At 45.4% G+C, this 21,789-nt stretch overlaps 5 protein-coding genes across 7 annotated transcripts in view; all 5 read right to left on the reverse strand.

The window, feature by feature from the left end:
• LOC105563897 (tyrosine-protein kinase transmembrane receptor Ror) overlaps positions 1-4,029 on the reverse strand; it is a 284,316-nt gene extending 280,287 nt beyond the window's left edge. Inside the window, exon 1 of the mRNA XM_012015879.1 lies at positions 3,183-4,029. Coding sequence (XP_011871269.1) covers positions 3,183-3,252 — 70 coding nt within the window. The 5' untranslated portion in view covers positions 3,253-4,029. The remainder of the gene's footprint in view (positions 1-3,182) is intronic.
• A 2,229-nt stretch (positions 4,030-6,258) lies between these two features.
• LOC105563918 lies at positions 6,259-9,845 on the reverse strand. Its single transcript, XM_012015920.1, has 8 exons — positions 9,683-9,845; positions 8,966-9,347; positions 8,568-8,715; positions 8,052-8,137; positions 7,738-7,934; positions 7,372-7,453; positions 6,724-6,897; positions 6,259-6,637 (listed from the first exon to the last, which is right to left on the reverse strand). The coding sequence occupies exons 1-8, from the start codon at positions 9,704-9,706 to the stop codon at positions 6,459-6,461; spliced, it is 1,272 nt and encodes a 423-aa protein (XP_011871310.1). The 5' UTR covers positions 9,707-9,845; the 3' UTR covers positions 6,259-6,458.
• A 729-nt stretch (positions 9,846-10,574) lies between these two features.
• LOC105563899 (transcription elongation factor SPT5) lies at positions 10,575-16,970 on the reverse strand. 3 transcript variants are annotated; one of them, XM_012015885.1, is made up of 14 exons: positions 16,505-16,970; positions 16,295-16,424; positions 15,057-15,145; positions 14,712-14,967; positions 14,400-14,632; positions 13,811-14,309; positions 13,700-13,735; positions 13,275-13,623; positions 12,604-13,193; positions 12,156-12,514; positions 11,665-12,066; positions 11,311-11,483; positions 10,970-11,191; positions 10,575-10,842 (listed from the first exon to the last, which is right to left on the reverse strand). In XM_012015885.1, the coding sequence occupies exons 1-14, from the start codon at positions 16,518-16,520 to the stop codon at positions 10,810-10,812; spliced, it is 3,387 nt and encodes a 1,128-aa protein (XP_011871275.1). In that variant the 5' UTR covers positions 16,521-16,970; the 3' UTR covers positions 10,575-10,809. The 3 variants fall into 3 exon arrangements, with proteins under 3 accessions (XP_011871275.1, XP_011871274.1, XP_011871276.1); XM_012015884.1 differs by having other exon boundaries at positions 10,575-11,191; positions 16,505-16,969; XM_012015886.1 differs by lacking the exon at positions 13,700-13,735 and having other exon boundaries at positions 10,575-11,191; positions 16,505-16,969.
• A 1,648-nt stretch (positions 16,971-18,618) lies between these two features.
• Positions 18,619-19,305, reverse strand: LOC105563919 (transcription elongation factor SPT5-like; the record flags this gene model as incomplete). The annotated part of the gene is made up of 2 exons (XM_012015921.1): positions 18,619-18,929; positions 19,017-19,305. Coding segments are annotated over 2 exons (543 nt in total), but the record flags the coding sequence as incomplete, so codon positions are not given.
• Positions 19,222-20,767, reverse strand: LOC105563898 (transcription elongation factor SPT5-like). The gene is made up of 5 exons (XM_012015882.1): positions 20,383-20,767; positions 20,071-20,303; positions 19,665-19,980; positions 19,411-19,470; positions 19,222-19,321 (listed from the first exon to the last, which is right to left on the reverse strand). Exons 1-5 carry the CDS (start codon positions 20,595-20,597, stop codon positions 19,306-19,308), a joined length of 840 nt encoding a protein of 279 aa, XP_011871272.1. The 5' UTR covers positions 20,598-20,767; the 3' UTR covers positions 19,222-19,305.
• Between the last annotated feature and the right edge of the window lie 1,022 nt (positions 20,768-21,789).

Consider the following 21,789-nt stretch of genomic DNA (forward strand, 5'->3'; position numbering starts at 1 on the left):
CTCTCTTCTATAAATCCGCTCGATCATAGATAAAGAAAACGGTCCAACTGTATTTAAATATGTAAAACCCACTGGTGTGTCGTATTTGTGATATATTGAAACCGTTCTTTAAAATTGAATGGCCGTACAAACGCAGCCATAATATTATGCAGAAACCAGCCATCCGCTCTGCGCTAATTTCATTAAACGCCATCGCGTTATTAAATCGATAGTGCGTATGCGATACGATAAAAAATTATAATGCGCGTGCGAGCACGCGGGTTTATGTATTGTTCCCTTGCCTATTTTTTATACTATCGATGAATATTCACGAACCGAAAGCCGCGGCGATTTTCATGAATACGTCGCCACATATTTTCTCTCTCAAGGAAAGTTCGCGTAGCGAATACGTTGCACCTAAGTTTTTAAATTACACAGTCTATATGCACTCGAAAGAAAGGACAACCAGGAAGATAACTAAGGGCGAGTTTCACAAACGCCGGTTAACTGCTAACCGAAGATTAATTGATTCTCTGTCTCTTTTTACGTAATAAGATAGAAAAAGATAGAGGGAGCTGACTGAACTCTGGTTAACAGTTAACCGACGTTCGCGAAACCGGCCCCAAGACAACGAAGATGTTATACGATGATATTCTCCACGAGCTTAGTCGATAGCTATTGAGCAATAAAATCAATCAATACAGCATCTTGGAAAATGTTAACAAAATTATCATTCTTTTATATCATTCTCTGCGCAGTCTACAAAATCCCATAAAAACAGCAGCCCGAGGGGGAAACCGCTGAGCAAAGTCTTGTACACCAATGCCTACTAATGCCCAGTGGGCATTACTTTATCTTAATTATCTTGTTTCATCTTTATAATGCCCAAAGTAATTCCCAGAAAATGCCCAGTAATGCCCAGTAACGCAGGTCTGTACACCACAATGCCCTCAGCGGTTTTCCCCCTCGCCAGCAACCGTTGCCTTTTTATGCGGAAGAATGGAATCGCGGGGTGTAGAGAGAGAAACGACGCCGTTATCCGTCGACTAACGTGAACGCACGAATATTCTTGAGAAACGCGCCGATCTTCAAATCGAATCAGCTTCGGGGCAGAAAATCAGGCAGGAAAAATCGACCCGGGACTCTGTCGCAGAATTCGCCGTCCGTGGGGCTCAGTCATCGATAAAGCGAAAAGCGTTGCGGCGAGAGTTGGGTGTCAAGGGGGACGGCGAAAGTACATTAGACGGTAATTAAAAGTGAACCTATTACCCTGGCTAACGGGGCGTGAAATGCATTAAATCGTTTACAAATTACAGCGTCTGCGAACGCTGGAAACGTCTGCCGTTACGTGCACGCGGGAATCGCGCAGCAAACGGTCGGAGCAACTCGATATTTTATTACGAAAGATATCTTATCGAGATAAATGAAGAGCTCCGAGCCCCCTTTTCCGGTCGTAAAAGGAAAAAAAAAGCTTTAATCCGACAATTCCGGCGCTCGTCCATTCGACGGATTTCAGGGAGGGGGGAAACCGCCGAGGGCATTGTGGTGTACAGATTTGCGGCATTACTGGGCATTACCGGGCACTTTTTGGGCATTAATTTGGGCATTAGGTCTTGCTGGGGCATTATAAAGATAAAATAAGATAAGAAGGTAAAGTAATATGCCCACTGGGCATCAGTGGGCATTGGTGTACAAGATTTCGGTCAGCGGTTTCCCCCTCGGATTCCAGTAAAGCGACAAAACATTCTGATTATCGGAATTTCTCGATTAATAACGCGAAATTTGGCGATTTGCGCGCGAAATGAAATTTATCGGTCAAAAGGGTACAAATCGAAAATAACGATTTGCGAAATACGAAATACGTTAGGAACGCGAAATTGGAATTTCGACAAACTATCGCGCGTAAAATTAGTTAATTGTTACAATAAATGCTACAATAATGTCCCGTTAAAATTAATACTCTCCGCCGTTGGATAATTAATTCATATACGTTGCGCGACGATTCACGCACACGTTGCGACGCGTTTCGATAATTTAACCCGCGGGTTTGCGCGAGAGACGCGTAAACACCGTGTACAACAGGGCGTGCCTTCGATCGCTGCGGCGAGGCTCGATATATTTTACGACGGGAAAAGTCCTCGCGGAGTTCGGCCGATTTGAAAAGCCCTCGTGAACTTAACTCGCACGAGCCAGTGGACCTGTCGCCACTTGTTGAATGTTTATGAAGAAGAACAGAAGTTGAAAGTACCCTCGAATCGTTTCGGCCAATCGCAAATTTCGAGTGGAGATTAAACGTTTGCCTTTAAAACGTATGCCTCGAGAACTCCCGCGGTCGAGCCGCTGAAAGCGGCCGGTAAAAAGATCGCGAGGAAAGTAACGGCACGCTTCGTCGTTCGTTAACGTCGTTGAAGGGAAAAAAAAAGAACCATTCGAGCTGCTGAACCGCACTGAAATACAGACGGTTCGCGAATGTGGAAAACATTATGGCCGGTTATATTCGTAGTCGAGTCTTCATTCAAAATCGTCTCAAGCGTTGTCTTGAGAGGCTAATACGGCGTCTGTGATTGGTTAAAAAAGCACCGAGGGGACAATTTCGCAAACGTCGGTTAACTGTTAACCAGAGTTCGGTCAATTCCCTATCTTTTTCTATTCTTGCTCGCTAAAAAGAGACAGGGGATCAATTGACCTTCGGTTAGCAGTTAACCGATGTCTGGGAAACCGCTGAGGGCTTTGTGGTGTCCAGATTTTCGGCACTACTGGGCATTACCAGGCATTTCTTGGCAATAGCTTGAGCGTTAGGTCTTGCTGGGACAATATAAAGATAAAATAAGACAAGATACAACAAGATAAAATAAGATAATAAGATAAAGCAATGCCCACCGGGCATTAGTGGGCATTGGTGTACAAGATTTTGCTCAGACGACCTGGTTCTTCATTTTCTGGCTAACTGTTAACTAAACGTTAGTCGATCCTCGACAATAATGTAAAAGCAGATGGAGGGTCCGCTGACTTCCGATTCGCGGTTAACCTGAAGACGAAAACCTGGGCCTGAGATGACGTTCAAAAAAAAAATGGAGTCGACTAGCCTCTGTTCAACGGTTGACCAGAAGATGAAAAACCGTTGGCCAAATGACGCAGAGTCTCGCGCGCTTTATATCCTCGGCTCGAGAATCTTTCGTGTTCAGGCCGCACCGAAGACTCACCTTTCAAGATGTCCGCGACGAGGAGGAGGAGGAACAGCGTGCATAACTGGCGGTGATCCCTGCGTGCCATGATGTCGTCCCACGGCGAAACACACGAGACAACGCACTCAAGTCAATTGTTAGACGCGCACGTACACGGGGAAGCGCGAGGATCCCGCCGAGCGTCGCGCATACTCGAGGAAAGCAGACCCGGGATGCCCGGAGACGCGCGCGTTCCCGTCCGCCGACGCGACTCGCAGCCTGTGCAAATTTCAAATTTTCAAGATGGAGCATGCGCGCGCGCCGCCGCCGCCGCCGCCGCTCGGCGTAACTGACCGCGACGTTTCGGCATCCACGCGCGCGCGTTTCTCGCACGAGCGGATCGAAGGGGGTCAAAACTCACGTGGTATCCAAGTCCGCGGCGATATCCGTTCGCCCTCGACCGTCGGTGCCGCAAGTCCGTGTGTCCGCGCGTCGCACCCGCCAAGCGTAACCGCCGTGAATTTGCGCACGAATCGCGGCGACTCCTTCCCGCGCGAAAGAGGGCGGCCGCCGTTCCTTCTCGAACTTGCTGCGCGGTACCGCGCTACGAGGAGCCGTTACGGTGCCGCCGCCAAAGTGCCGCACATCGCGCGTCAACTGTCAACGCTGACAACTCCGCTGTCGTCGGTCGCCGGAGACGCGCACGTACGGGGGCAACGCGCGCTCGCGCGCGCGCTCGGACACTTACCAACGGGCGTACATGTCCCCCCCGCGTTCGACGCGACGTAATTGCTCGAGCTGATCGTACGAATTGCGGCTGTACGTCCGGGGGCCGGCGCGACGAGACGGCTCCTCGACTTCGTTGACCGAGAACCGGCCTCGGCGACGCGTGTCACTCCCGCACAGTCCCTCACGCACACAGGCAGGCGCAACGGAACGGTCGAGGTGTCGCGCGACACTGCCGGCCGGCAGCTAACTTCGCGCGGTCTCGGCGCCGCTCGGGTGACGCGCACGCGCGCCGCCAGCCGCCGGCGGTGGGGGCGCGCGCATAAAGCCGCCGCGCCGCGCCGCTCTCCCCACTTTCGCGCCGCCCGCCGGCCGCGTCGCTCGCCCGCGATGCCTCCGTCTCGCTCGCAACAAGTTGCGGACAGCGCGCGTGACCGCGCGAGGGAGAGGAGAGACATCGGGGGTGCGCATTCGGCGCGGCCGCCTGTAATGAAATCAGATTAATGGCCCGACGCGGCGCGCGGCCGTAAAACAATCTTCGCGTTTCTTCCCGCAGCGCCGATCTTGGCGTTCGCGCCGGATGAGACCTGGCCTCGTTGTGCCGGTGAAATTTTAGGCTTTATTCGCGCAGACGTTCTGTAGTTAAGTGGGTACACTTTAGAGGGGAAATATAAGCCTTCCGCGCGTCCCGAGGTCGTCTTTTGTTGTCCGATCGTCATCTTAGCTTGGCTGGACCGTCGGAGCAGGTGGTCGATCCTTCGGAGCTGTAGCATACGCTGTGCTGAAATCATTCGTAGCGATTGTACAAGAGTCTTATTGAGACAGCAAAATAAACGGCTACTCGTTATAGAATGTTAAATTCCAGTTCTCTTAGAATCTACTAGAATCTACGATAATCATCAGCTCGGGAAAAGTGCATCCGCTCGTATGCGTTTCGTACAACTGAAGCCAACGGCGCACGATACCAGTTTTCCCGCTGAATCGCTTGCGAGAGCAATAAGGATGCAGAATTTGAGATCGGGTGATTTAAGGGTAGATTCCAGGGGTCGATTCTGTATCTTGCGCTATGGTGAAAATGCTAAAAGTGTGCTCTGTCTCGTTCTAACTGTTCCCTTAGGAAGAGACAAAGCCGCTCGCTTTTAAGTTCACCGATCTACAATGCGTTTTTCGCAACGAGAAACGTTCCGTTTTATACAGGCGAGTCGACGCGCTTAAACATTTAGTCGACAGTGCACGATTGTGCAATGTATAATATACAGTTGATCAACTCGCACAAAAGTTTTCAACGCGTCCATCGACTATAAAATAGAATGTTTCTAGGCGCAAAGAACACACTGTAGACCGGGCCTTAGCATTTTCGCTACGTCGCAAGACGCAGAATTGATCCCCTGATTGATTCTCGTAAGCAAACCTAGCGGAAAAAATTTCTATAACTATACAAAAACTTGAAATAGAAATTTTTATATCTTCGTTGAAACATTTGTTTTTCTGCAAAAGTATCCTCGAAACAGTACCACAAATTACGACGCTCTCAAATCAAGAAATTATTGCAAGATTTAGAAAAGTGTACAATCTTGTCAAAATTCGTACAAAACTTTGCTGGTTTAACCAAAGTGTTCCAATTCTAACGATTTCATGGTTGATTTTTATGACACTTTTTACGTAGAATTTCTTAGATTCACATTTAATTTTTTCGTAGAACTTTGTAGAATTATTTCCGGCGGGGAATCCAGTAGGAAAAGTAGTGTCGTGTGCCGTTCGCTTAAATAACAAGGTAAATAGTTATTAACTTTGAAAACCGCACGACCCCTGGGCATTCCTAATTGCGGAGCGGAGGTGGATTTAGAGTATTTCCTTCTCCTGCTGATCGAAATAGTGAGACGTAAGATTGCGATGAAAATAGCACAGCGCGATACGATCAATTCGGTAATCGGCGTAGACACAACCGCGGTGCCGTTCTGACATTATTAACGGACAAATATTATTTTGATGCAAATAACGCGGCGGGGTAACGTAATTAACGTAAAAAGACACGCCCACGGATAAATTCTGCTGCTATCGCTGACGACATCTCTGCTGCTGTAACTCATCGCGGCCAGGCAACGTTCCTCGTCCGCGTGCTCCTGGCATCCCCCTGGGCATCGTCCAAACCTATCTCTCCACCATTCCTTCAATTTTTCAACCACGCCCTTACGCAACGGCTTCGAGGGGCAAGTATCTGGCTGGCAGCAGTCCGTATTCTCGTAGAGAACCGCGAATCTGGAGAGAGGAACACGGATTGAATATTACAGCATCCCCCAAGAATCCGTTTTTTTTTCACAAGATTCTAGGCGAATCTTACAAGCCGATTCAAAATTTAAATAACACATTCACGTGCACACTAATTGATCTGAATAACAAATAGCTTGAACGCAATTTTAAATAAACTAGTCCCTTAAATAAAATTTTCAGTGTGGGACTTGTAACTGTTTTCAGTGATGATGCACTGATTGACTTTTAGAGAGTAGATATTTAACATAGACATAATTCGGAGTAAAACTGGATGTAATACGAAGTAGAAAGACTCGAGGGAGAGAGTGACGCCTTAACTTACGGTGTAGCCTTTGATTCGCAGGGTGTGCAGCCCTCGGAGGGCTTGGTGAGAAATCTGTAGCACACCAGGCTCAAGCCCACCAATAACCATATCACCAGTACGGATACCAAAACTATAATCACGAGCTCCGTAGGTCCGAGTGCCGTTGCGCCGTCGTCTGAATTCAATCGGCACAAATTTAATCGTCTTACAATTTAGCTACGGAGCCATTTAATTGCGCCTTTGAGCATTAGAAAGTAGTACTGTTGAATTAAGTGATACAGTTGCGAAGGCGAAAAAACCTTATTGTCTCGCGAGGGAACAACCTACTTTCTCCTTTTCCTTTGTAAAGCGGCGGCGCACTCCCGTCCGTCTGACTCGCACGTTCCGTACCTACTTTCGGCATAACTTGATAAGTACCACTCGTTCTGCTCCTCACGATATCGTCGCCAACATCTGAAACATCAAGTCGTAAGAGATATATGCTGTACAATCATTCGCGAGAAGAAACATCGCGTGAGATACAACGAAGGTTGAGGCTTTCAAATCGATCGTTGCATTAATTTTCTCTCTACTTCCAAGTTTCCAACACAGAACAGACGACCGTTGATTGATCGTCTCTAACGCGATGTTATTGTAAAATAAACCAAAACTTTCCGTATACGCGATGAAAACGTTATGTGAAGCAAAATGCACTGGGGTCATTTTGATCCTCGAGGCGCATCAAAGGGTTAATGGACACGCGTTTATATTTTACTCCCCTTGAAAGCGCACGATGAAATCGCGCACGAATTCGCGAGCACGGTCAGAGAAATGTTGCAGTGGCTGCAGTTTCTTAGCTACGCGAGGACGCTTAAACGGAATAGCATATCGGTCTCGTTAATTTTCAAACGCGGCGAATTGCAACGAAAGACCGTCATGAAATATTACCCGATTCTCGCAAGGTAGCCAGTACTCGGAGGACACCACCGAATGCCGGATACCATTTCTCGTCGTCTAGGTGTCGACGCACCTGGAATGCGAGAAATGTCTTTCTTTGCTCCGCGTCCAAGATTAATCTTGAACGACCGCGTTAATAATTGTAAAATAGTCTGCGAAAAAGGAATAGAGCGTGATTTCTCTAGCGTGGAAGCTCTACCCGGTGAGAAATGATTCGTCGAATCGACGTCAACTTGACAGTGTCAATATCGATTCGACATCGCTCGACGAGTCATTTCTCGCCGGATAGAATTCTTTCTCCAGACATCCTGCGGTTTATATTATCGTTATTTCATCGAAGATCTGCTGATGATGTACAGATTGTTGCAACCAGGCGTAGAAGTCCTTGTTGAACTTTCGCAGCCGCGCTTTCGCGCTGGACCGCGAGGTGATGCACTTGACGCTGGCGATGTAGTACTTCACGAGGGTGAATGCCGATTTTTCCGCGTACAGTGATTGCAGGCTGTCGGTTTTGAAGGGCAGCGCGATGCTAGATAGAGAGTGACGCGTTGAGGCTGTTTGATCGCCCAGGCATTCTTACAAATTGCCACTCGATAACTACCTGTTAGGCTCTGCTTCATTATCGAGGAACGGGAGGGGTATTGTGACTTCGCTAGCCGTAGCTTCGTTACCTTGGTAAAAGAAAAAGTCCAGCGATAATTGGTACTCGTATGCAGCACTTGAAATTAAAAGTAAACCGTAGTGTAAAATTTCCCAGCTGTCGTAGACAATGTTTTGCGGTGATCCTTTCAATCTCTTTACAGAACGGATACACGGAGAGAATTTCCTCGTAACATTTAGCTTGACAATCATGCAACCGTGGAACGGCACGGCATTTCGAAGAATTTTATGCGTTTGTTTTGAAAACTAGTAATTAAATTTAATATAAATTTTATTAGTAAAAAATGTATAGTGAAATTTAAAAGAACTTTTATATAGTTCTTCAAAATGTCATGTTCCACGATTGTTTTTAGGATGAATTTTAAGAGAAAATTCTCTCCGTGTAGTTTTACATTGATTTACTTTTAACTTACAATTAGTTACATAAATTATCGATTTTTATACAAAAATAGTTTCTTATTTTTTTTAGATGACAAAGATTGTACTGCTTTTAGCTCTCATTCGTGTGTCAGCCATATGTGGAATACTAAAATAGTATACAAGTGTCGTTCAAAGTTAAACTCGTTCCTTCGCTCTCACCGTCGACCGCACGTCTCGAATGTCCCCGCTTCATCGTAGACCGTTTCTTCTTTCTGAACGTGAAGCTTCGGTAGTCACCGCCGTCACGTTCGGAAGCTATTTACGTGAGAAACAAACAATTGTCAGATCGTTTCACAATTCCAAATCGAAGCGTGCATTCGATACAGTTTTTTAAATTTGTGATTGGATTTTCAATTTTTTCCCAGGAATCCAGGACTAGGTTTTCTCCTTTTGTAAAGTGCTTACCGCTTACAAAATTAAGTATCAAACTATCTATGTGACATGCATTTTCGTAATGTCTTCGAACCGCGAAGGTTCAATCAGAGCCGGGACTAGACACACTTACACGCCGAATACGTAATAAGCCCATTACAGGCGACCGACGTTTTCGGTGGTGTAATTACGATGGGGGGGATCCTGACGTTCGTAAGGACCTGGCTGGGCTTGGACCATCCGGCGCCGTTGGTCTGAAGGAAGTCCTTCAGCTCGTCGAAGAGCTCGAACAGCATCCTCGCGTTACGATACTTGATGTTACCCGCGTAATACGAGTGCCTTGTGATGGGGAGGATGTGGACCCGCAAGTAACCGCCCAGAGTGTCCGCCAAAGCTTTCAGCATCAAATGCTTCGTTTTGCCCACGGACAGCCTCCGCACGCTCTCGAGGCATATGTGAAAATAGTCCATGAGATGCGCTATATACTGATCATTCTGGGGATCGATGACATTCACCTGGAGGAGAGAAAAATTTTAGAAAGCTTCCTGTGCGTTCCTTTAAGCCGAGCACTTATTACGACCTCCTTTAACATTTTTTACATAAATAGAAAAATGAAACAGATACATTCCTTTTTAGGAACAGAGTTCTCAAAGTTGGCTGCGCTCAGCGGAAGAAGCTACGTCGCAGCAGCTGTAAAATTCGTAAAGACTGGAGTATGCTCTTAGATTCTGCCACAATTAAAAGCATACGCCAATCAGATTCAAGATTTTTACAACAGTTGGAAGCAACTTTTTCCACTGAACGCGGCCAAAGTTCTTGTGATTATCTTAGGTGCTTCCATCGGCCTTACTTGGGGCAGAATATCCTGAAACATCCTCCGACTACTAAGAATGGTAAATTCATCGCTTGCCCAACATTGCTTTCCATAATCGTTTCTTTCGAATAAAACGGTACCGGTTTTGTGACCATGTTTAAAAGATTTAGCCTCGATTACCCTGTCACGAACAAGACAGCAAATAGATTAAAAACTTTAATCAGTAACACGATTATGTTCGATGTAAATATTAATCAGGGAAGAATTAATTTACTTAAACAAATGCTGGTATTGCACAAAGTTAAATAAACGTATACATTTAATTAAATGTCACGTCTTTATCGAATGCAACAAACCTTTTACTGAAAATGTAGCCTACAAGTACTAAAGAAAACCACAAGGAACATATATTCATGCTCCGAAACACGAATTCCAAATGTTCAACCGCGTGATTTTTTTTCACGGGTTTCTTGGATATTTTTGACAAGCCTATAACAGTTTGTGCCCATCATTCTACCCACACTATCACATCTTATTTCGTGTTAATGAAACAATAACTTCAGACGTGATTGCTTATTTTATGAACACATAAATTTATAAGAAAAGTGCACTTGTTTACATCAAGGTAAAAGTGGCGATCGTGGCGCAGAGGATTGTGCGCTGGTCTGGTAATCCGAAGACCCGGGTTTAAAACCAAACAAAAACATTGTTGGTTTTTCGTTCGATCGCCACATAGCGAAGTGGATATAGAGAGAGGTGTTATAAGAAGCCGTGTTTGGGCACGTTCCTTCAAAAACGCCTTGTAACCCTAAGGGGAATCAATAAAATGTACTAGTTACAAGGTAAAAAAAATCAAGAAAAGAGGAGATAATGAGTGGAATATGAGAATGTGAGAGAATGGGAGAAAATGACACAATGTTACACAAGATACAATTGTTACAGGTTAAATATATTTATTTGTAGTTGTAACAACTTGATTATCCAAATGTGACAGTAATTTACGTCCAATTGTAAAATTGGATAATCAAGTTGTAACATAAAATAAAAACATAATTTTCTATTACTATAAGTAATAAATAGATGATGTACGCGTAATCTATTTATTACTTATTATTATTATACATACCACGCTTTAATATTGCGTGTAGTAGAAAATTATGTTTTTATTTTATGTCGACCTTCTCGTGCGCTTTCATTTTACACAAAAATCGCAGTTGCATAATCTATTTATTACTTATTATTATTATACATACCACGCTTTAATATTGCGTGTAATAGAAAATTATGTTTTTATTTTATGTCGACCTTCTCGTGCGCTTTCATTTTACACAAAAATCGCAATTGCAAGAACTTTATTTCGTCTGTGTTAAGTTTTACGACACCTTCTTGATTGTCGATCGAAAGTAAGGTGCCGACCGATTCGCGGTCTTCGCCCAGGATCACTTTGACTCGGTCGCCGCGCGACGGTACCACGGGCTCCAACTGTTCGCACACTAGGTTCACAACTCGGTCCTCGGTTGGTAGATAAACAGTGCACATACCACCCTGTTGCAAATAAAAATATGTCAATCTTGGAGAAGAAAACTTGGAAAGATGCGTATACATCAGCTACCGATATCGCGACAATATCTCACTTTACCGAGAATCGGCACAGAATCACTTACTGAAATTCCTCGGATGACTGCTTGTTGTCCAGCGAGAGCAGGATCATCGTGGGAGTCGCGAATGCGTACTTCGATATCCGTCGTATGCCACTCCGAGCTACCCATGACACCAGAACCGACTGCGTCCAGTCCTGAACCAGGTGTGTGTGGATTGTATGGACTACTTGGTACTCCTGCAACAATTACGAATTATGCTTAACGAGTATTGCACCTCATACCGAGCCCATAACTTGTTGCGATCAAGAATTTGCTTCCGCCACTCATAGCTCCGTGTGAAAACAATTGATTCGTATTCGACAGATTCTGGTCTCGATCCCAGCCCTCAGATTCCGCTATCGTCGTTATATCACTTACCAGGTGTCATAGGACTATAACCCATCGGAGAAGGTGTTGCAAATGCACCGTGTGGGCTGGTGGTGTATCCAGTGCCGCTTGGAGACGGAGTAGCAACGTAGCCTGTGGGACTCGGGCTCGCGGTAGCACTGCCCGCAGGACTAGGACTCGGCTGATACGAGCTGAAGCTTTGTTCCGAGCCGTACATGGTGCCCGGAGTCTGTGGGGTAAACGGCCCACCGGTGGGAGGATATCCGGGCCCGTAACCGGGCGAGCCACCTTCTTCTATACTGTAGCCGTCGAAATCGTTTGTCCTGGCGGGTGTGTTAGTAACTGACGGGTCCCAGGCGCCAGATTGTCCTGGCGTTCGCGATCCATCGTGAGACGGCGTCATTGAACCGTAATGAGGGGTGCGAGAACCGTCTGTAACATTGAAATAGAAAAAAATGTCCACACTTTCCACACGTATATCGTACAAACAGAAAATATACAGAATAGAAAAGTATACTCACTCTCGTACATAGGCGTTTGGGAACCGTGCATGGGTGTTTTTGACCCGTCCCTCGCGTACATTGGCGTCTGCCCACCGGCTCCGTAAGCCGGGGTTCTATTGTAACTACTGAAACCGCCGTCCTTTGTCGGGACGCCGACGTTTGCAATATGTGATCGATCGACGGAGATTGTCTGGCACGTGGAGTGTAGTTCCACGCGCGCTGTTGTCTCCGTCGCATCCTTTACAATGCCCACATTTCCCTTGTAGGGCCCACCCGTTATTTTGATGGTGGTTCCAATCAATTCCCTGTCGCGTCTTGCACCGCCGCCGCCACGGCCTCTGCCTCTTCCACCGCCGCCACCTCGTCCAAAACCACCTCTGTAAGATTGATCAATAGTTGACTACAAGTAAACTTTAAAGGAGCATATCGAGAAAACAAATACACAAAACGAGAACGAGAGACCAACCCGCTGGGATGCATCGGAGAGGCAATTCTAGGTGACATAAATCCTGCCACTGGCGACATAGAATTGATGGAAGTTGTCTTATTTCCACCGGATAATTGTAAATGTCTGGTCTTGCATACGAATATTCCACCGTTGTCGACGAACATTCTCGAGTGTAAAAAGGCAAAGCTTCGGTACAGGTGTTTAATTTCACCACCTCGGCCCGCATGCGGTCCGTCGACCACTTTAACAATGTCTTTTTTCTGTATGGTGTTCTGTTGCGAGTCTAGAGCGACCGCGTTTCTATTTTCTCGGCGCTTCGTAAGACCTTGCGGTCTCGCTTCGACCACCTTGCCATGCATAGAGAGGACGTGGAAATTCTCACGTTCCAATCGGACGATAACACCGACTGTCTGTGCGTCGAGTTGCACCAAGTCACCCCATTGGAATTGACCTAAGCTATCAACGCCGGTGGCCATATCAGAGCACAACTGCAGATCCCTCGGGAGGACCTCGAGTTCGTGCATTGACAAATCGGAAAATAAAACTACTCTATTTTGTTCTACTCTAACAATTAAACCTGTATCACCCTCGTATCTTCCTGCTACAACCTGCAAATTAACGAAACTAATGTTGTAACATTGTAAAAGAAGAAATTCTGTTTTAAAAACGAAATATCGAGCAAACTTTACCTTAACGTGATCGCCCTGAGTGAAATATTTTCGCAACTCTGAAGCTTGGAATTCCAAAGCCTCTTTAAGTTCTTCATGCTTCGGCATAACCATAATCATGTTGCCGTCTATAGAAACGATCTTTCCCTGTAGATTTATCAATTCACCCTCGCAAACCTCCACATTATCTCCGTTACTGAAGGAATGTGTTACATTCGGATCTTCTTTCCCAGAAGTCCCGGTCCCTGGCGTGCCACTTAAATCAATCTCAACACCTTCCGGGGCTTCTTCAAATCTCTCCAATTCGGAAAGCGTAGGTTTCACACCCTCCGCGATAATAGCACTTGTGGTGAAATTTTTATAAAGGAACCTGCACAAAATAAGTTAGTTTATTCTAGTGTATACGCCCTTCGGCTTGTACACGGCGCTTTTTCCAAGGAGCGTACCCAAATATTCTTACAAAATTACTATATCTCTCTCTCCTAATAAGAAATAAGTTAAATTCGATTAATAACAATAAACACGATTGCTAAGAGATTTTTTAATAAAACACAAACCCTTTACGACTGTATCGATTTCCTTCAAAAATAAGGAAATCTCCATCGCTAGTAACCTCCCCGCCGATAGAACGGATCGCTTCGGGATCGAATGGTTTCGCTGGCGGTCGTCTCTTCTTCTTACGTTTCAACGCTTCGGATTCACTCTGCGCCGTTCTCAATGCCCCGCGTGGTCTAGTGTAATCGATTCTCGGAAGCAATTTCAAGTGGACTTGGTTCTGTGCTAAGTCGACGTAATCAACCTGAGCTATGTCATCTTTATAGATGCCTCGCTTCAAACGGACCCATTGCTTGGCTTTTAAACCGGTCTGCTCTTTAACTACGCGCAGCACATCTGTCATCTCCTTAATTGGTACCATTTGCTGCTTCCATATACCCATCCTGAGATTTCCAACATTTTCGATAGCAGCTTTCACATGCGGCTGCTTGTAAGCTTCTATGTAAATGTAACCTTTAACACCTTCCGGCGCGACAACGGATTTTATCTGCAGGGGCTCGTCTAAAATTTTTTAAAAGGCAAATATTTAGAGATACGCGAAACGAAGCACGAGATCGTGAAGACACGATCTTTCAAATTTATATTTCTTACTGGAAAACTGATACGTGATGAATTTTCGCATCAATAGGAGCACGGTGGCTTTCTCTTCTCCTATTCGGCACTTGACCATCCACAAATTGGGATCCTTCACGCCGGGCAACAAAGTTTGCTGAGTGATTTCGTCGCTCATTTCTTCGCCGCCGTCGCCAAAGCGACGGGCGGCAATCGACTCGTCGGCATACTTCTTCCGGAGATACTCCTCAATCTCGTCCTCCTTCTGCGAACTAGAGAATCCGTTCATTGCAAACTCGACCGTTACAGATACGAGATGCGCGACATTAGCTCGGAAATTTTAACACTTACTCCCAGAGGTTTGTACCTCTGCGCCGTCCTTCAATCTCGCGTGCAGTCGGTCCCAGCTCATCCACCTCGTTTCCCACGATACCAATTTCTTGGGCACCTTCCTCCCACTCATCGTCATCCTCAACTTCGTCGTCTACCTCAGCCTCATCGATGATAAAACCACCGAACCTGTCCTTCTTTTTTTTCTTCCTCGGCCTGTCATCATCCTCCTCATCCTCTTCCTCGTCGTATTCACTGCTGTTATCTAAATCTTCTCCTGCAAATACGAAACATATATATATATATATATAACAAGAAATTATACAACAATGTTGCGTGTGCGACTAGAAATCGCACGATTTGTACCTTCGGGTTCCTCCTCTGGTTCCACGGCTTCCTCATCTCCGGATCTGACTTCTTCTGCCTCGTCTAGCTTAGCTTCTCCATCCTCTGAGCTGTAAGTAAAATGAGCATTACGTAACAAAGTGAGGCAGTTGATGGGCTAATAATCTAAGCAAAAACAAGTTACGTTAATTTATAGTTTGCTCAAGAGGTAAGGAATCAAGTAAACACTTGGACTATGATTGCGAACTGTCAGGAGGAATTTTCGACAAGAACGCCGGAACCGCCCAGCGCTGAGCGCGGTGAGAGCGTACGCAAATGCAGAAGCTCGCTGTAGGACTTTGTGGTTGAAGGAAGAAACTTAAGAGCGTTTATGTTAAACAAAAGAAAAAAAAACCGTTTATTTTAATAGGTTCGCGGGAGACGTGAGGTTCGCAACCGTTGTTCGGAAATCTTGGATGATCCGTTCACTCGCTGCTTTAACGCCCGTCGGAAATCTTGCCGAGCGCCGGACTGAGCGCCCACTCGAGCGGAAATCTTCGACGCGAGCCGCCCGGAGATCTTCTCGCGAAGCAGCCGGATCACGCGAAAACGAACGAACACGTCCCGCAATTAATTCACTCTTAAACTAACCAAATTTAAATTGAGAGTAAGATCGCGTTATTAGGTTCGCACAGAAACCGAGGTATAGACTATCACTCGCTTGCGAAGAGAAGATTCGCTTGAGAAAAAGAAGTGCGTTGGTAGACCGATTTGGCTGAGCGCGGAATCACGACTCGTTTCCTCGAACGAATATTTCGAGACTTATAGGTAAATTGTAGAAGGTTATCGAGAATTAGAAACAAACACGAAAGGGGACAACGCATGAAATATGCCCAAATAAGGACATCGATGAAATATGTTTATCTCACGCTTCCCAAAGTCACCTCTCGAGCGCCAACACGCCGCGCGACGGATCGGCCCGTTGGATGCTCAAGGGTATATTCGTTTACCTTCGAGAGCGAACGAACAGACTATACTTAAGGCTTGATTTTGCCATTGTCGCCTAATTCTAACTATTTGTTTCTTTCTAGGAGGGCAGTTAGAAAGAGACGAAGAGACGAGTTAAATAGAGGCTAAAGTCAAGGGACTCTGGTGGAACCAGAAGTCTTCTTCGATACATAAAGTGGCTAAATAAAACAGGATTAAGGTTGAAAATTAATTTAAATCCGTGTACATGGGAATCTTGAAACACGTATCGAAAGCTCTAACTTTGGACTCACCCAGACGGCGATCGGGAGCGCGAGCGGGATCTGGATCTGGACGGACTTCTGGACACCGAGCTTCGCGAAGGGCTCCTGCTGCGAGAGACGCTCCGAGATCTTTCCCCGATGCTGCCCGCGTCGCTGGCACCTGCAACAAACAAGCCCCGTCGTGTGTATCCTACGTCGCACCTCAACAGACCCTAGCCTCGCTCGGCGAGATTTTATTACCTTCTGAATCCGACATGTCGTAGTTCCTCGCGGGCGCGCGCCGAGAACGTGGGAGAGTGTTACGAATTTAACGGAAGAGAGAGCGAGCGGCTGGTGGCCTCAGAAACGTACAGGAGCAAACGGGAGTACCGTGACACGATGCAAGCTCATGAACGCATCATGGCGTCCCGCGTCGTACGCAAGCGCGACACTCAACGAGGACCGTGCGAATTATTGGTGCGAATAGCGGACGGTCTTCTTCTTCTCTGGTTATTGGCTCCCGGCTCACAGACACTGAGCCGACACGGCCACGTCGAACCAATAGACTTAATGGTATTGCTTGGAATGTAGTGAATTGAACGATGCAATATATGGCCTGGTAATCGGGCCACACGCGGGAAGATGCCACCGCAGGATCAAAAACTTATCTTCCGTTGGAAGACGTGAGAACCGCTCGACGGCCTAGACGGAACTGAATAGCTGACGGGGGCGACGGGGCTCACCAGGGCTCACGCGGCTCGCGGGAGTCACGGGGCTGACGGAGAAGCGTAGAAGAGCACAGCGGAAGGAAACCGAGTGCGCCTCTAGCGGAGGCATCGGCGAAACAGAAAGCGCGCGCTTCAAACTTTTCCCATGAAGAATAGAGATATCTCTATTCTTCATGGGTAATCCGAAGACCCGGGTTCAAAACCAGACAAAAACATTGTTGGTTTTTCGTTCGATCGCCACATACGCGTTAACTTAAGCGACGTGAGTGACAAATTTACGGAGGAGGTGCTGGTGCAAGTTAATTTCGTCGTCAAGTCGATTCCCAAGAATGTCGGCAGAAGGAAGACCTTCCGGAGCGGCGAGTTCTTCAGTAACGAGATCGTATTCTACACGAAGGTGAGAAGAATGGACGGGGACTCTTCTTCCACGCGGGCGAGAATTGCTCTTCTTCAAACTTGGCCTGAGAATCGTGTAATCGTGGGACAACGTGGGAGTCTTTTTCAACAGGAAGGAGCTTTAGTGTTTAATGTAAAATAGAATAAAAATACAGAGAGACGTTTCGAAACCGCGCCCACACAGCACAGAAAGATTGCAGGAAGATTACAGAAATGTTACATTGCAAGATTGCAATATTGCAGCAACGTTGCGCAACATTGCTGCAACGTTTCTGGAGGATTGCGGCAACGTTGAAATGTTCGCCCTCAGAGAGATTGCAGTGCAACATTATAGCAATGTTGCAGTGCAATATTTTTGGAATAATTTGTCGTTGTTGTACATAAGCAGAGAATTTACTAATTATAAATATACCCACACAGCACAGAAAGAAACCCCCCCTCTATCACTCTCTTTCTCTCTCTCTTCGTGGTATGTGTATATAAAAAAAATGTAAAAATGTAAAAGAATAATAAACTCTATTTATAAAAGAATAAACTGTCAAACGTTTCAAATAATTTCGGACATACCTGTTCGTTTCTATCGCATGATGGTATATTTCACTGATGTTAACACGAGAGGTAAAGCAAAATGTAAAGTATTATAATTATTATTATTATAAACAATACTAATAAAATTAAAATAATGCCTACATGAAATTGTGACCAGAATCTTTTTATAGAAAACGTGGTATTTTTAGGCTACACAAGCCCAACATTTCCAAACCTAAGCGATGTACTTCAGTTGCCCATATAAAATCTAACAATATTTTATATAAAATTAAAGAATTTGGGCGTAAAATAATTACAAATTAATATGTAAATTTAAAAGATTATTCATAATAAAAACTAACAATACTACGATAAAAAAATGATTATATAAAGAGCAAAATTTTATAAATGGAAAATTATACTGTGTTGATTTATATTTTATAGTATGTGGAATACTATAAACTATAAAAGTATGTGGAATACAATATGATAAACGACAAAAATGTAATACGGAATTAGTACTTCTATAACCTGAGGATTTCATAATATCCATGAGAACCAACGTCTTCTTCTTCTTCTCACCATGTAATGTAAAATAAACGCGCATGCTTTCCATAGAAGAACAAAAGGCCAGCAGTCTTTAAATGCTGCATTAAATATTAACGATGCTATCCCCAGTTTTTATGACTGCTCATATCGTAAAGAAACTTTACACACGTACAATATGTCATAAAAACTTTTATTTCTGTTTTAATAAGACTAGAGGTAGAACATATTACATTAAAGTATATCATAAAATTGTCGATCCGAGCCGTACATGGTGCCCGGAGTCTGTGGGGTAAACGGCCCACCGGTGGGAGGATATCCGGGCCCGTAACCGAGCGAGCCACCTTCTTCTATACTGTAGCCGTCGAAATCGTTTGTCCTGGCGGGTGTGTTAGTAACTGACGGGTCCCAGGCGTCAGATTGTCCTGGCGTTCGCGATCCATCGTGAGACGGCGTCATTGAACCATAATGAGGGGTGCGAGAACCGTCTGTAACATTGAAATAGAAAAAATGTCCACACTTTCCACACGTATATCGTACAAACAGAAAATATACAGAATAAAAAGTATACTCACCCTCGTACAGCGGCGTCTGCCCACCGGCTCCGTAAGCCGGAGTTCTGTTGTAACTGCAGCCACCGTCCTTTATTGGGACGCCGACGTTTGCGATTCGAGACAGATCGACAGAGATTGTCTGGCACGTGGAGTGTAGTTCCACGCGCGCTGTTGTCTCCGTCGCATCCTTCACAATACCCACGTTTCCCTTGTAGGGGCCACCCGTTATTTTGATTGTATTTCCAATTACTTCCCTGTCGCGTCTTGCACCGCCGCCGCCACGGCCTCTGCCTCTTCCACCGCCGCCACCTCATCCAAAACCACCTCTGTAAGATTGATCAATAGTTGACTACAAGTAAACTTTGAAGGAGCATATCGAGAAAACAAATACACAAAACGAGAACGAGAGACCAACCCGCTGGGATGCATCGGTGAGGCAATTCCGCCGTTGTCGACGGACATTCTCGAAAGAAATCTGCACAAAATAAGAAATAAGTTAGTTTATTCTAGTGTATACGCCCTTCGGCTTGTACACGGCGCTTTTTCCAAGGAGCGTACCCAAATATTCTTACAAAATTACTATATCTCTCTCTCCTAATAAGAAATAAGTTAAATTCGATTAATAACAATAAACACGATTGCTAAGAGATTTTTTAATAAAACACAAACCCTTTACGACTGTATCGATTTCCTTCAAAAATAAGGAAATCTCCATCGCTGGTAACCTCCCCGCCGATAGAATGGATCGCTTCGGGATCGAATGGTTTCGCTGGCGGTCGTCTCTTCTTCTTACGTTTCAACGTTTCTACGCGCAGCACATCTGTCATCTCCTTAATCGGTACCATTCGCTGCTTCCATATACCCATCCTGAGATTTCCAACATTTTCGATAGCAGCTTTCACATGCGGCTGCTTGTAAGCTTCTATGTAAATGTAACCTTTAACACCTTCCGGCGCGACAACGGATTTTATCTGCAGGGGCTCGTCTAAATTTTTTTAAAAGGCAAATATTTAGAGATACGCGAAAAGAAACACGAGATCGTGGAGACACGATCTTTCAAATTTATATTTCTTACTGGAAAACTGATACGTGATGAATTTTCGCATCAATAGGAGCACGGTGGCTTTCTCTTCTCCTATTCGGCACTTGACCATCCACAAATAGGGATCCTTCACGCTGGGCAACAAAGTTAGCCGAGTGATTTCGTCGCTTATTTCTTCGCCGCCGTCGCCAAAGCGACGGGCGGCAATCGACTCGTCGGCATACTTCTTTCGGAGATACTCCTCAATCTCGTCCTCCTTATGCGAACTAGAGAATCCGTTCATTGCAAACTCGACCGTTACAGATACGAGATGCGCGACATTAGCTCGGAAATTTTAACACTTACTCCCAGAGGTTTGTACCTCTGCGTCGTCCTTCAATCTCGCGTGCAGTCGGTCCCAGCTCATCCACCTCGTTTCCCACGATACCAATTTCTTGGGCACCTTCCTCCCACTCATCGTCATCCTCAACTTCGTAGTCTACCTCAGCCTCATCGATGATAAAACCACCGAATCTGTCCTTCTTCTCTTTCTTCCTCGGCCTACCTTCTGAATCCGACATGTCGTAGTTCCTCGCGGGCGCGCGCCGCAAGAACTAGCGCCGAGAACGTGGGAGAGTGTTACGAATTTAACGGAAGCGAGAGCGAGCGGCCTCAGAAACGTACAGGAGCAAACGGGAGTACCGTGACACGCAGCTCGACGGCCCAAACGGAACTGAATTTACTGAATAGGTAACGCATAGTGGAAGCTGTGGAAGGGATAACCATGGTCGCGCTTGCGTACGACGCGGGACCATGGTGGAAGGGATAACATGGTGTGCTCAGTTCGACGATGTCTCTCTCTAAATATCTGCGCTCTCCGTCTCTTTCATGGTGGAAGGGATAACATGGTGTGCTCCTTTGACTCATGGACCTAAGAATCTCTGGACCGAGCATACAGCGAGGGGGCTGTTAAATTCGCGGTAAGGGGAGGATAGTACTGTCTCTTTCTACAAGAGGTCACCGTCGGGTATTTCCGCCGTATATCCGATGATTCCCGAAAGACTAGACAAGTCTATACTCGCTAACTTCTGAAGTCCAGAGATTCTTACGTCCATGTTCCCGTCGAGAAATTATTATGTATAGACTATACACAAACTTCGACTATCTTCGGTTACATTCGTCATCAAGCCGAATGTGACCTCTTGTAGAATGAGATACCAAGAGGACAGAAAAGGAGAGCACTCTCGTCCCCCTTACCGCAAATTTAACAGCCCCCTTGCCCGTCCTCCCACTTCGTGCTCGGTCCAGAGATTCTTAGGTCCATGCTTTGACTATACAGTTCGGCTAAACCACGCCTACTTTTGCTTTGCGACGGCTATAGATTCCCAGGGCTATCAACCGTGAAAAGTAAAAAACATTTAGCGTTGGCAAGTTGGGTATGCTGCATCTATCGTCCTTGTTTCACGCATTTCTTCGAGCGTCTTAGTTTCTCTTTCTATCTTTGTACACGCGAAAAAGAGAAAAAGGGAAAAGTACCGGACCGGTGAAATATCTCGACAAATATGGGAGATACGGAAAAGTCTTTCAGACAAAAGTTATACGGTTTTAAAAGGGCTACATAATGGTAAAATAAATTTTCAAAAAAAATTAATTTTTTATGATTATACATATAGAGGTCGCCGTCATTTTTTTAAATGGAAATCTCTATTGTTTATTATACTATCTTATTCTACTACTAATTAATATGAACAACTATTGTCTGAAAATTTTTTC

Source organism: Vollenhovia emeryi, unplaced genomic scaffold (genome assembly GCF_000949405.1).
Source record: "Vollenhovia emeryi isolate VEMERY1.0 unplaced genomic scaffold, V.emery_V1.0 DF939170.1, whole genome shotgun sequence".
In the NCBI taxonomy this organism is placed as follows: Eukaryota; Metazoa; Arthropoda; class Insecta; order Hymenoptera; family Formicidae; genus Vollenhovia; species Vollenhovia emeryi.

What these genes read in the sequence shown, in the direction of transcription:
- LOC105563898 (XM_012015882.1), bottom strand. Translation starts at nt 20,597, where the DNA reads ATGTCGGATTCAGAAGGTAGGCCGAGGAAGAAAGAGAAGAAGGACAGA. An exon ending in CATCACGTATCAGTTTTCCA is followed by an intron (nt 19,981 to 20,070) that starts GTAAGAAATATA and finishes AAAAAAATTTAG; the next exon opens with ACGAGCCCCTGCAGATAAAA. An exon ending in AATCGATACAGTCGTAAAGG is followed by an intron (nt 19,471 to 19,664) that starts GTTTGTGTTTTA and finishes TATTTTGTGCAG; the next exon opens with ATTTCTTTCGAGAATGTCCG.
- LOC105563899 (XM_012015885.1), bottom strand. An exon ending in AGAGGTACAAACCTCTGGGA is followed by an intron (nt 14,633 to 14,711) that starts GTAAGTGTTAAA and finishes CGGATTCTCTAG; the next exon opens with TTCGCAGAAGGAGGACGAGA. An exon ending in AATCGATACAGTCGTAAAGG is followed by an intron (nt 13,736 to 13,810) that starts GTTTGTGTTTTA and finishes ATTTCTTATTAG; the next exon opens with GAGAGAGAGATATAGTAATT.
- LOC105563918 (XM_012015920.1), bottom strand. Translation starts at nt 9,706, where the DNA reads ATGTTTCAGGATATTCTGCCCCAA. An exon ending in GCTTATTACGTATTCGGCGT is followed by an intron (nt 8,716 to 8,965) that starts GTAAGTGTGTCT and finishes TCACGTAAATAG; the next exon opens with CTTCCGAACGTGACGGCGGT. An exon ending in GGCTACCTTGCGAGAATCGG is followed by an intron (nt 6,898 to 7,371) that starts GTAATATTTCAT and finishes TTGATGTTTCAG; the next exon opens with ATGTTGGCGACGATATCGTG.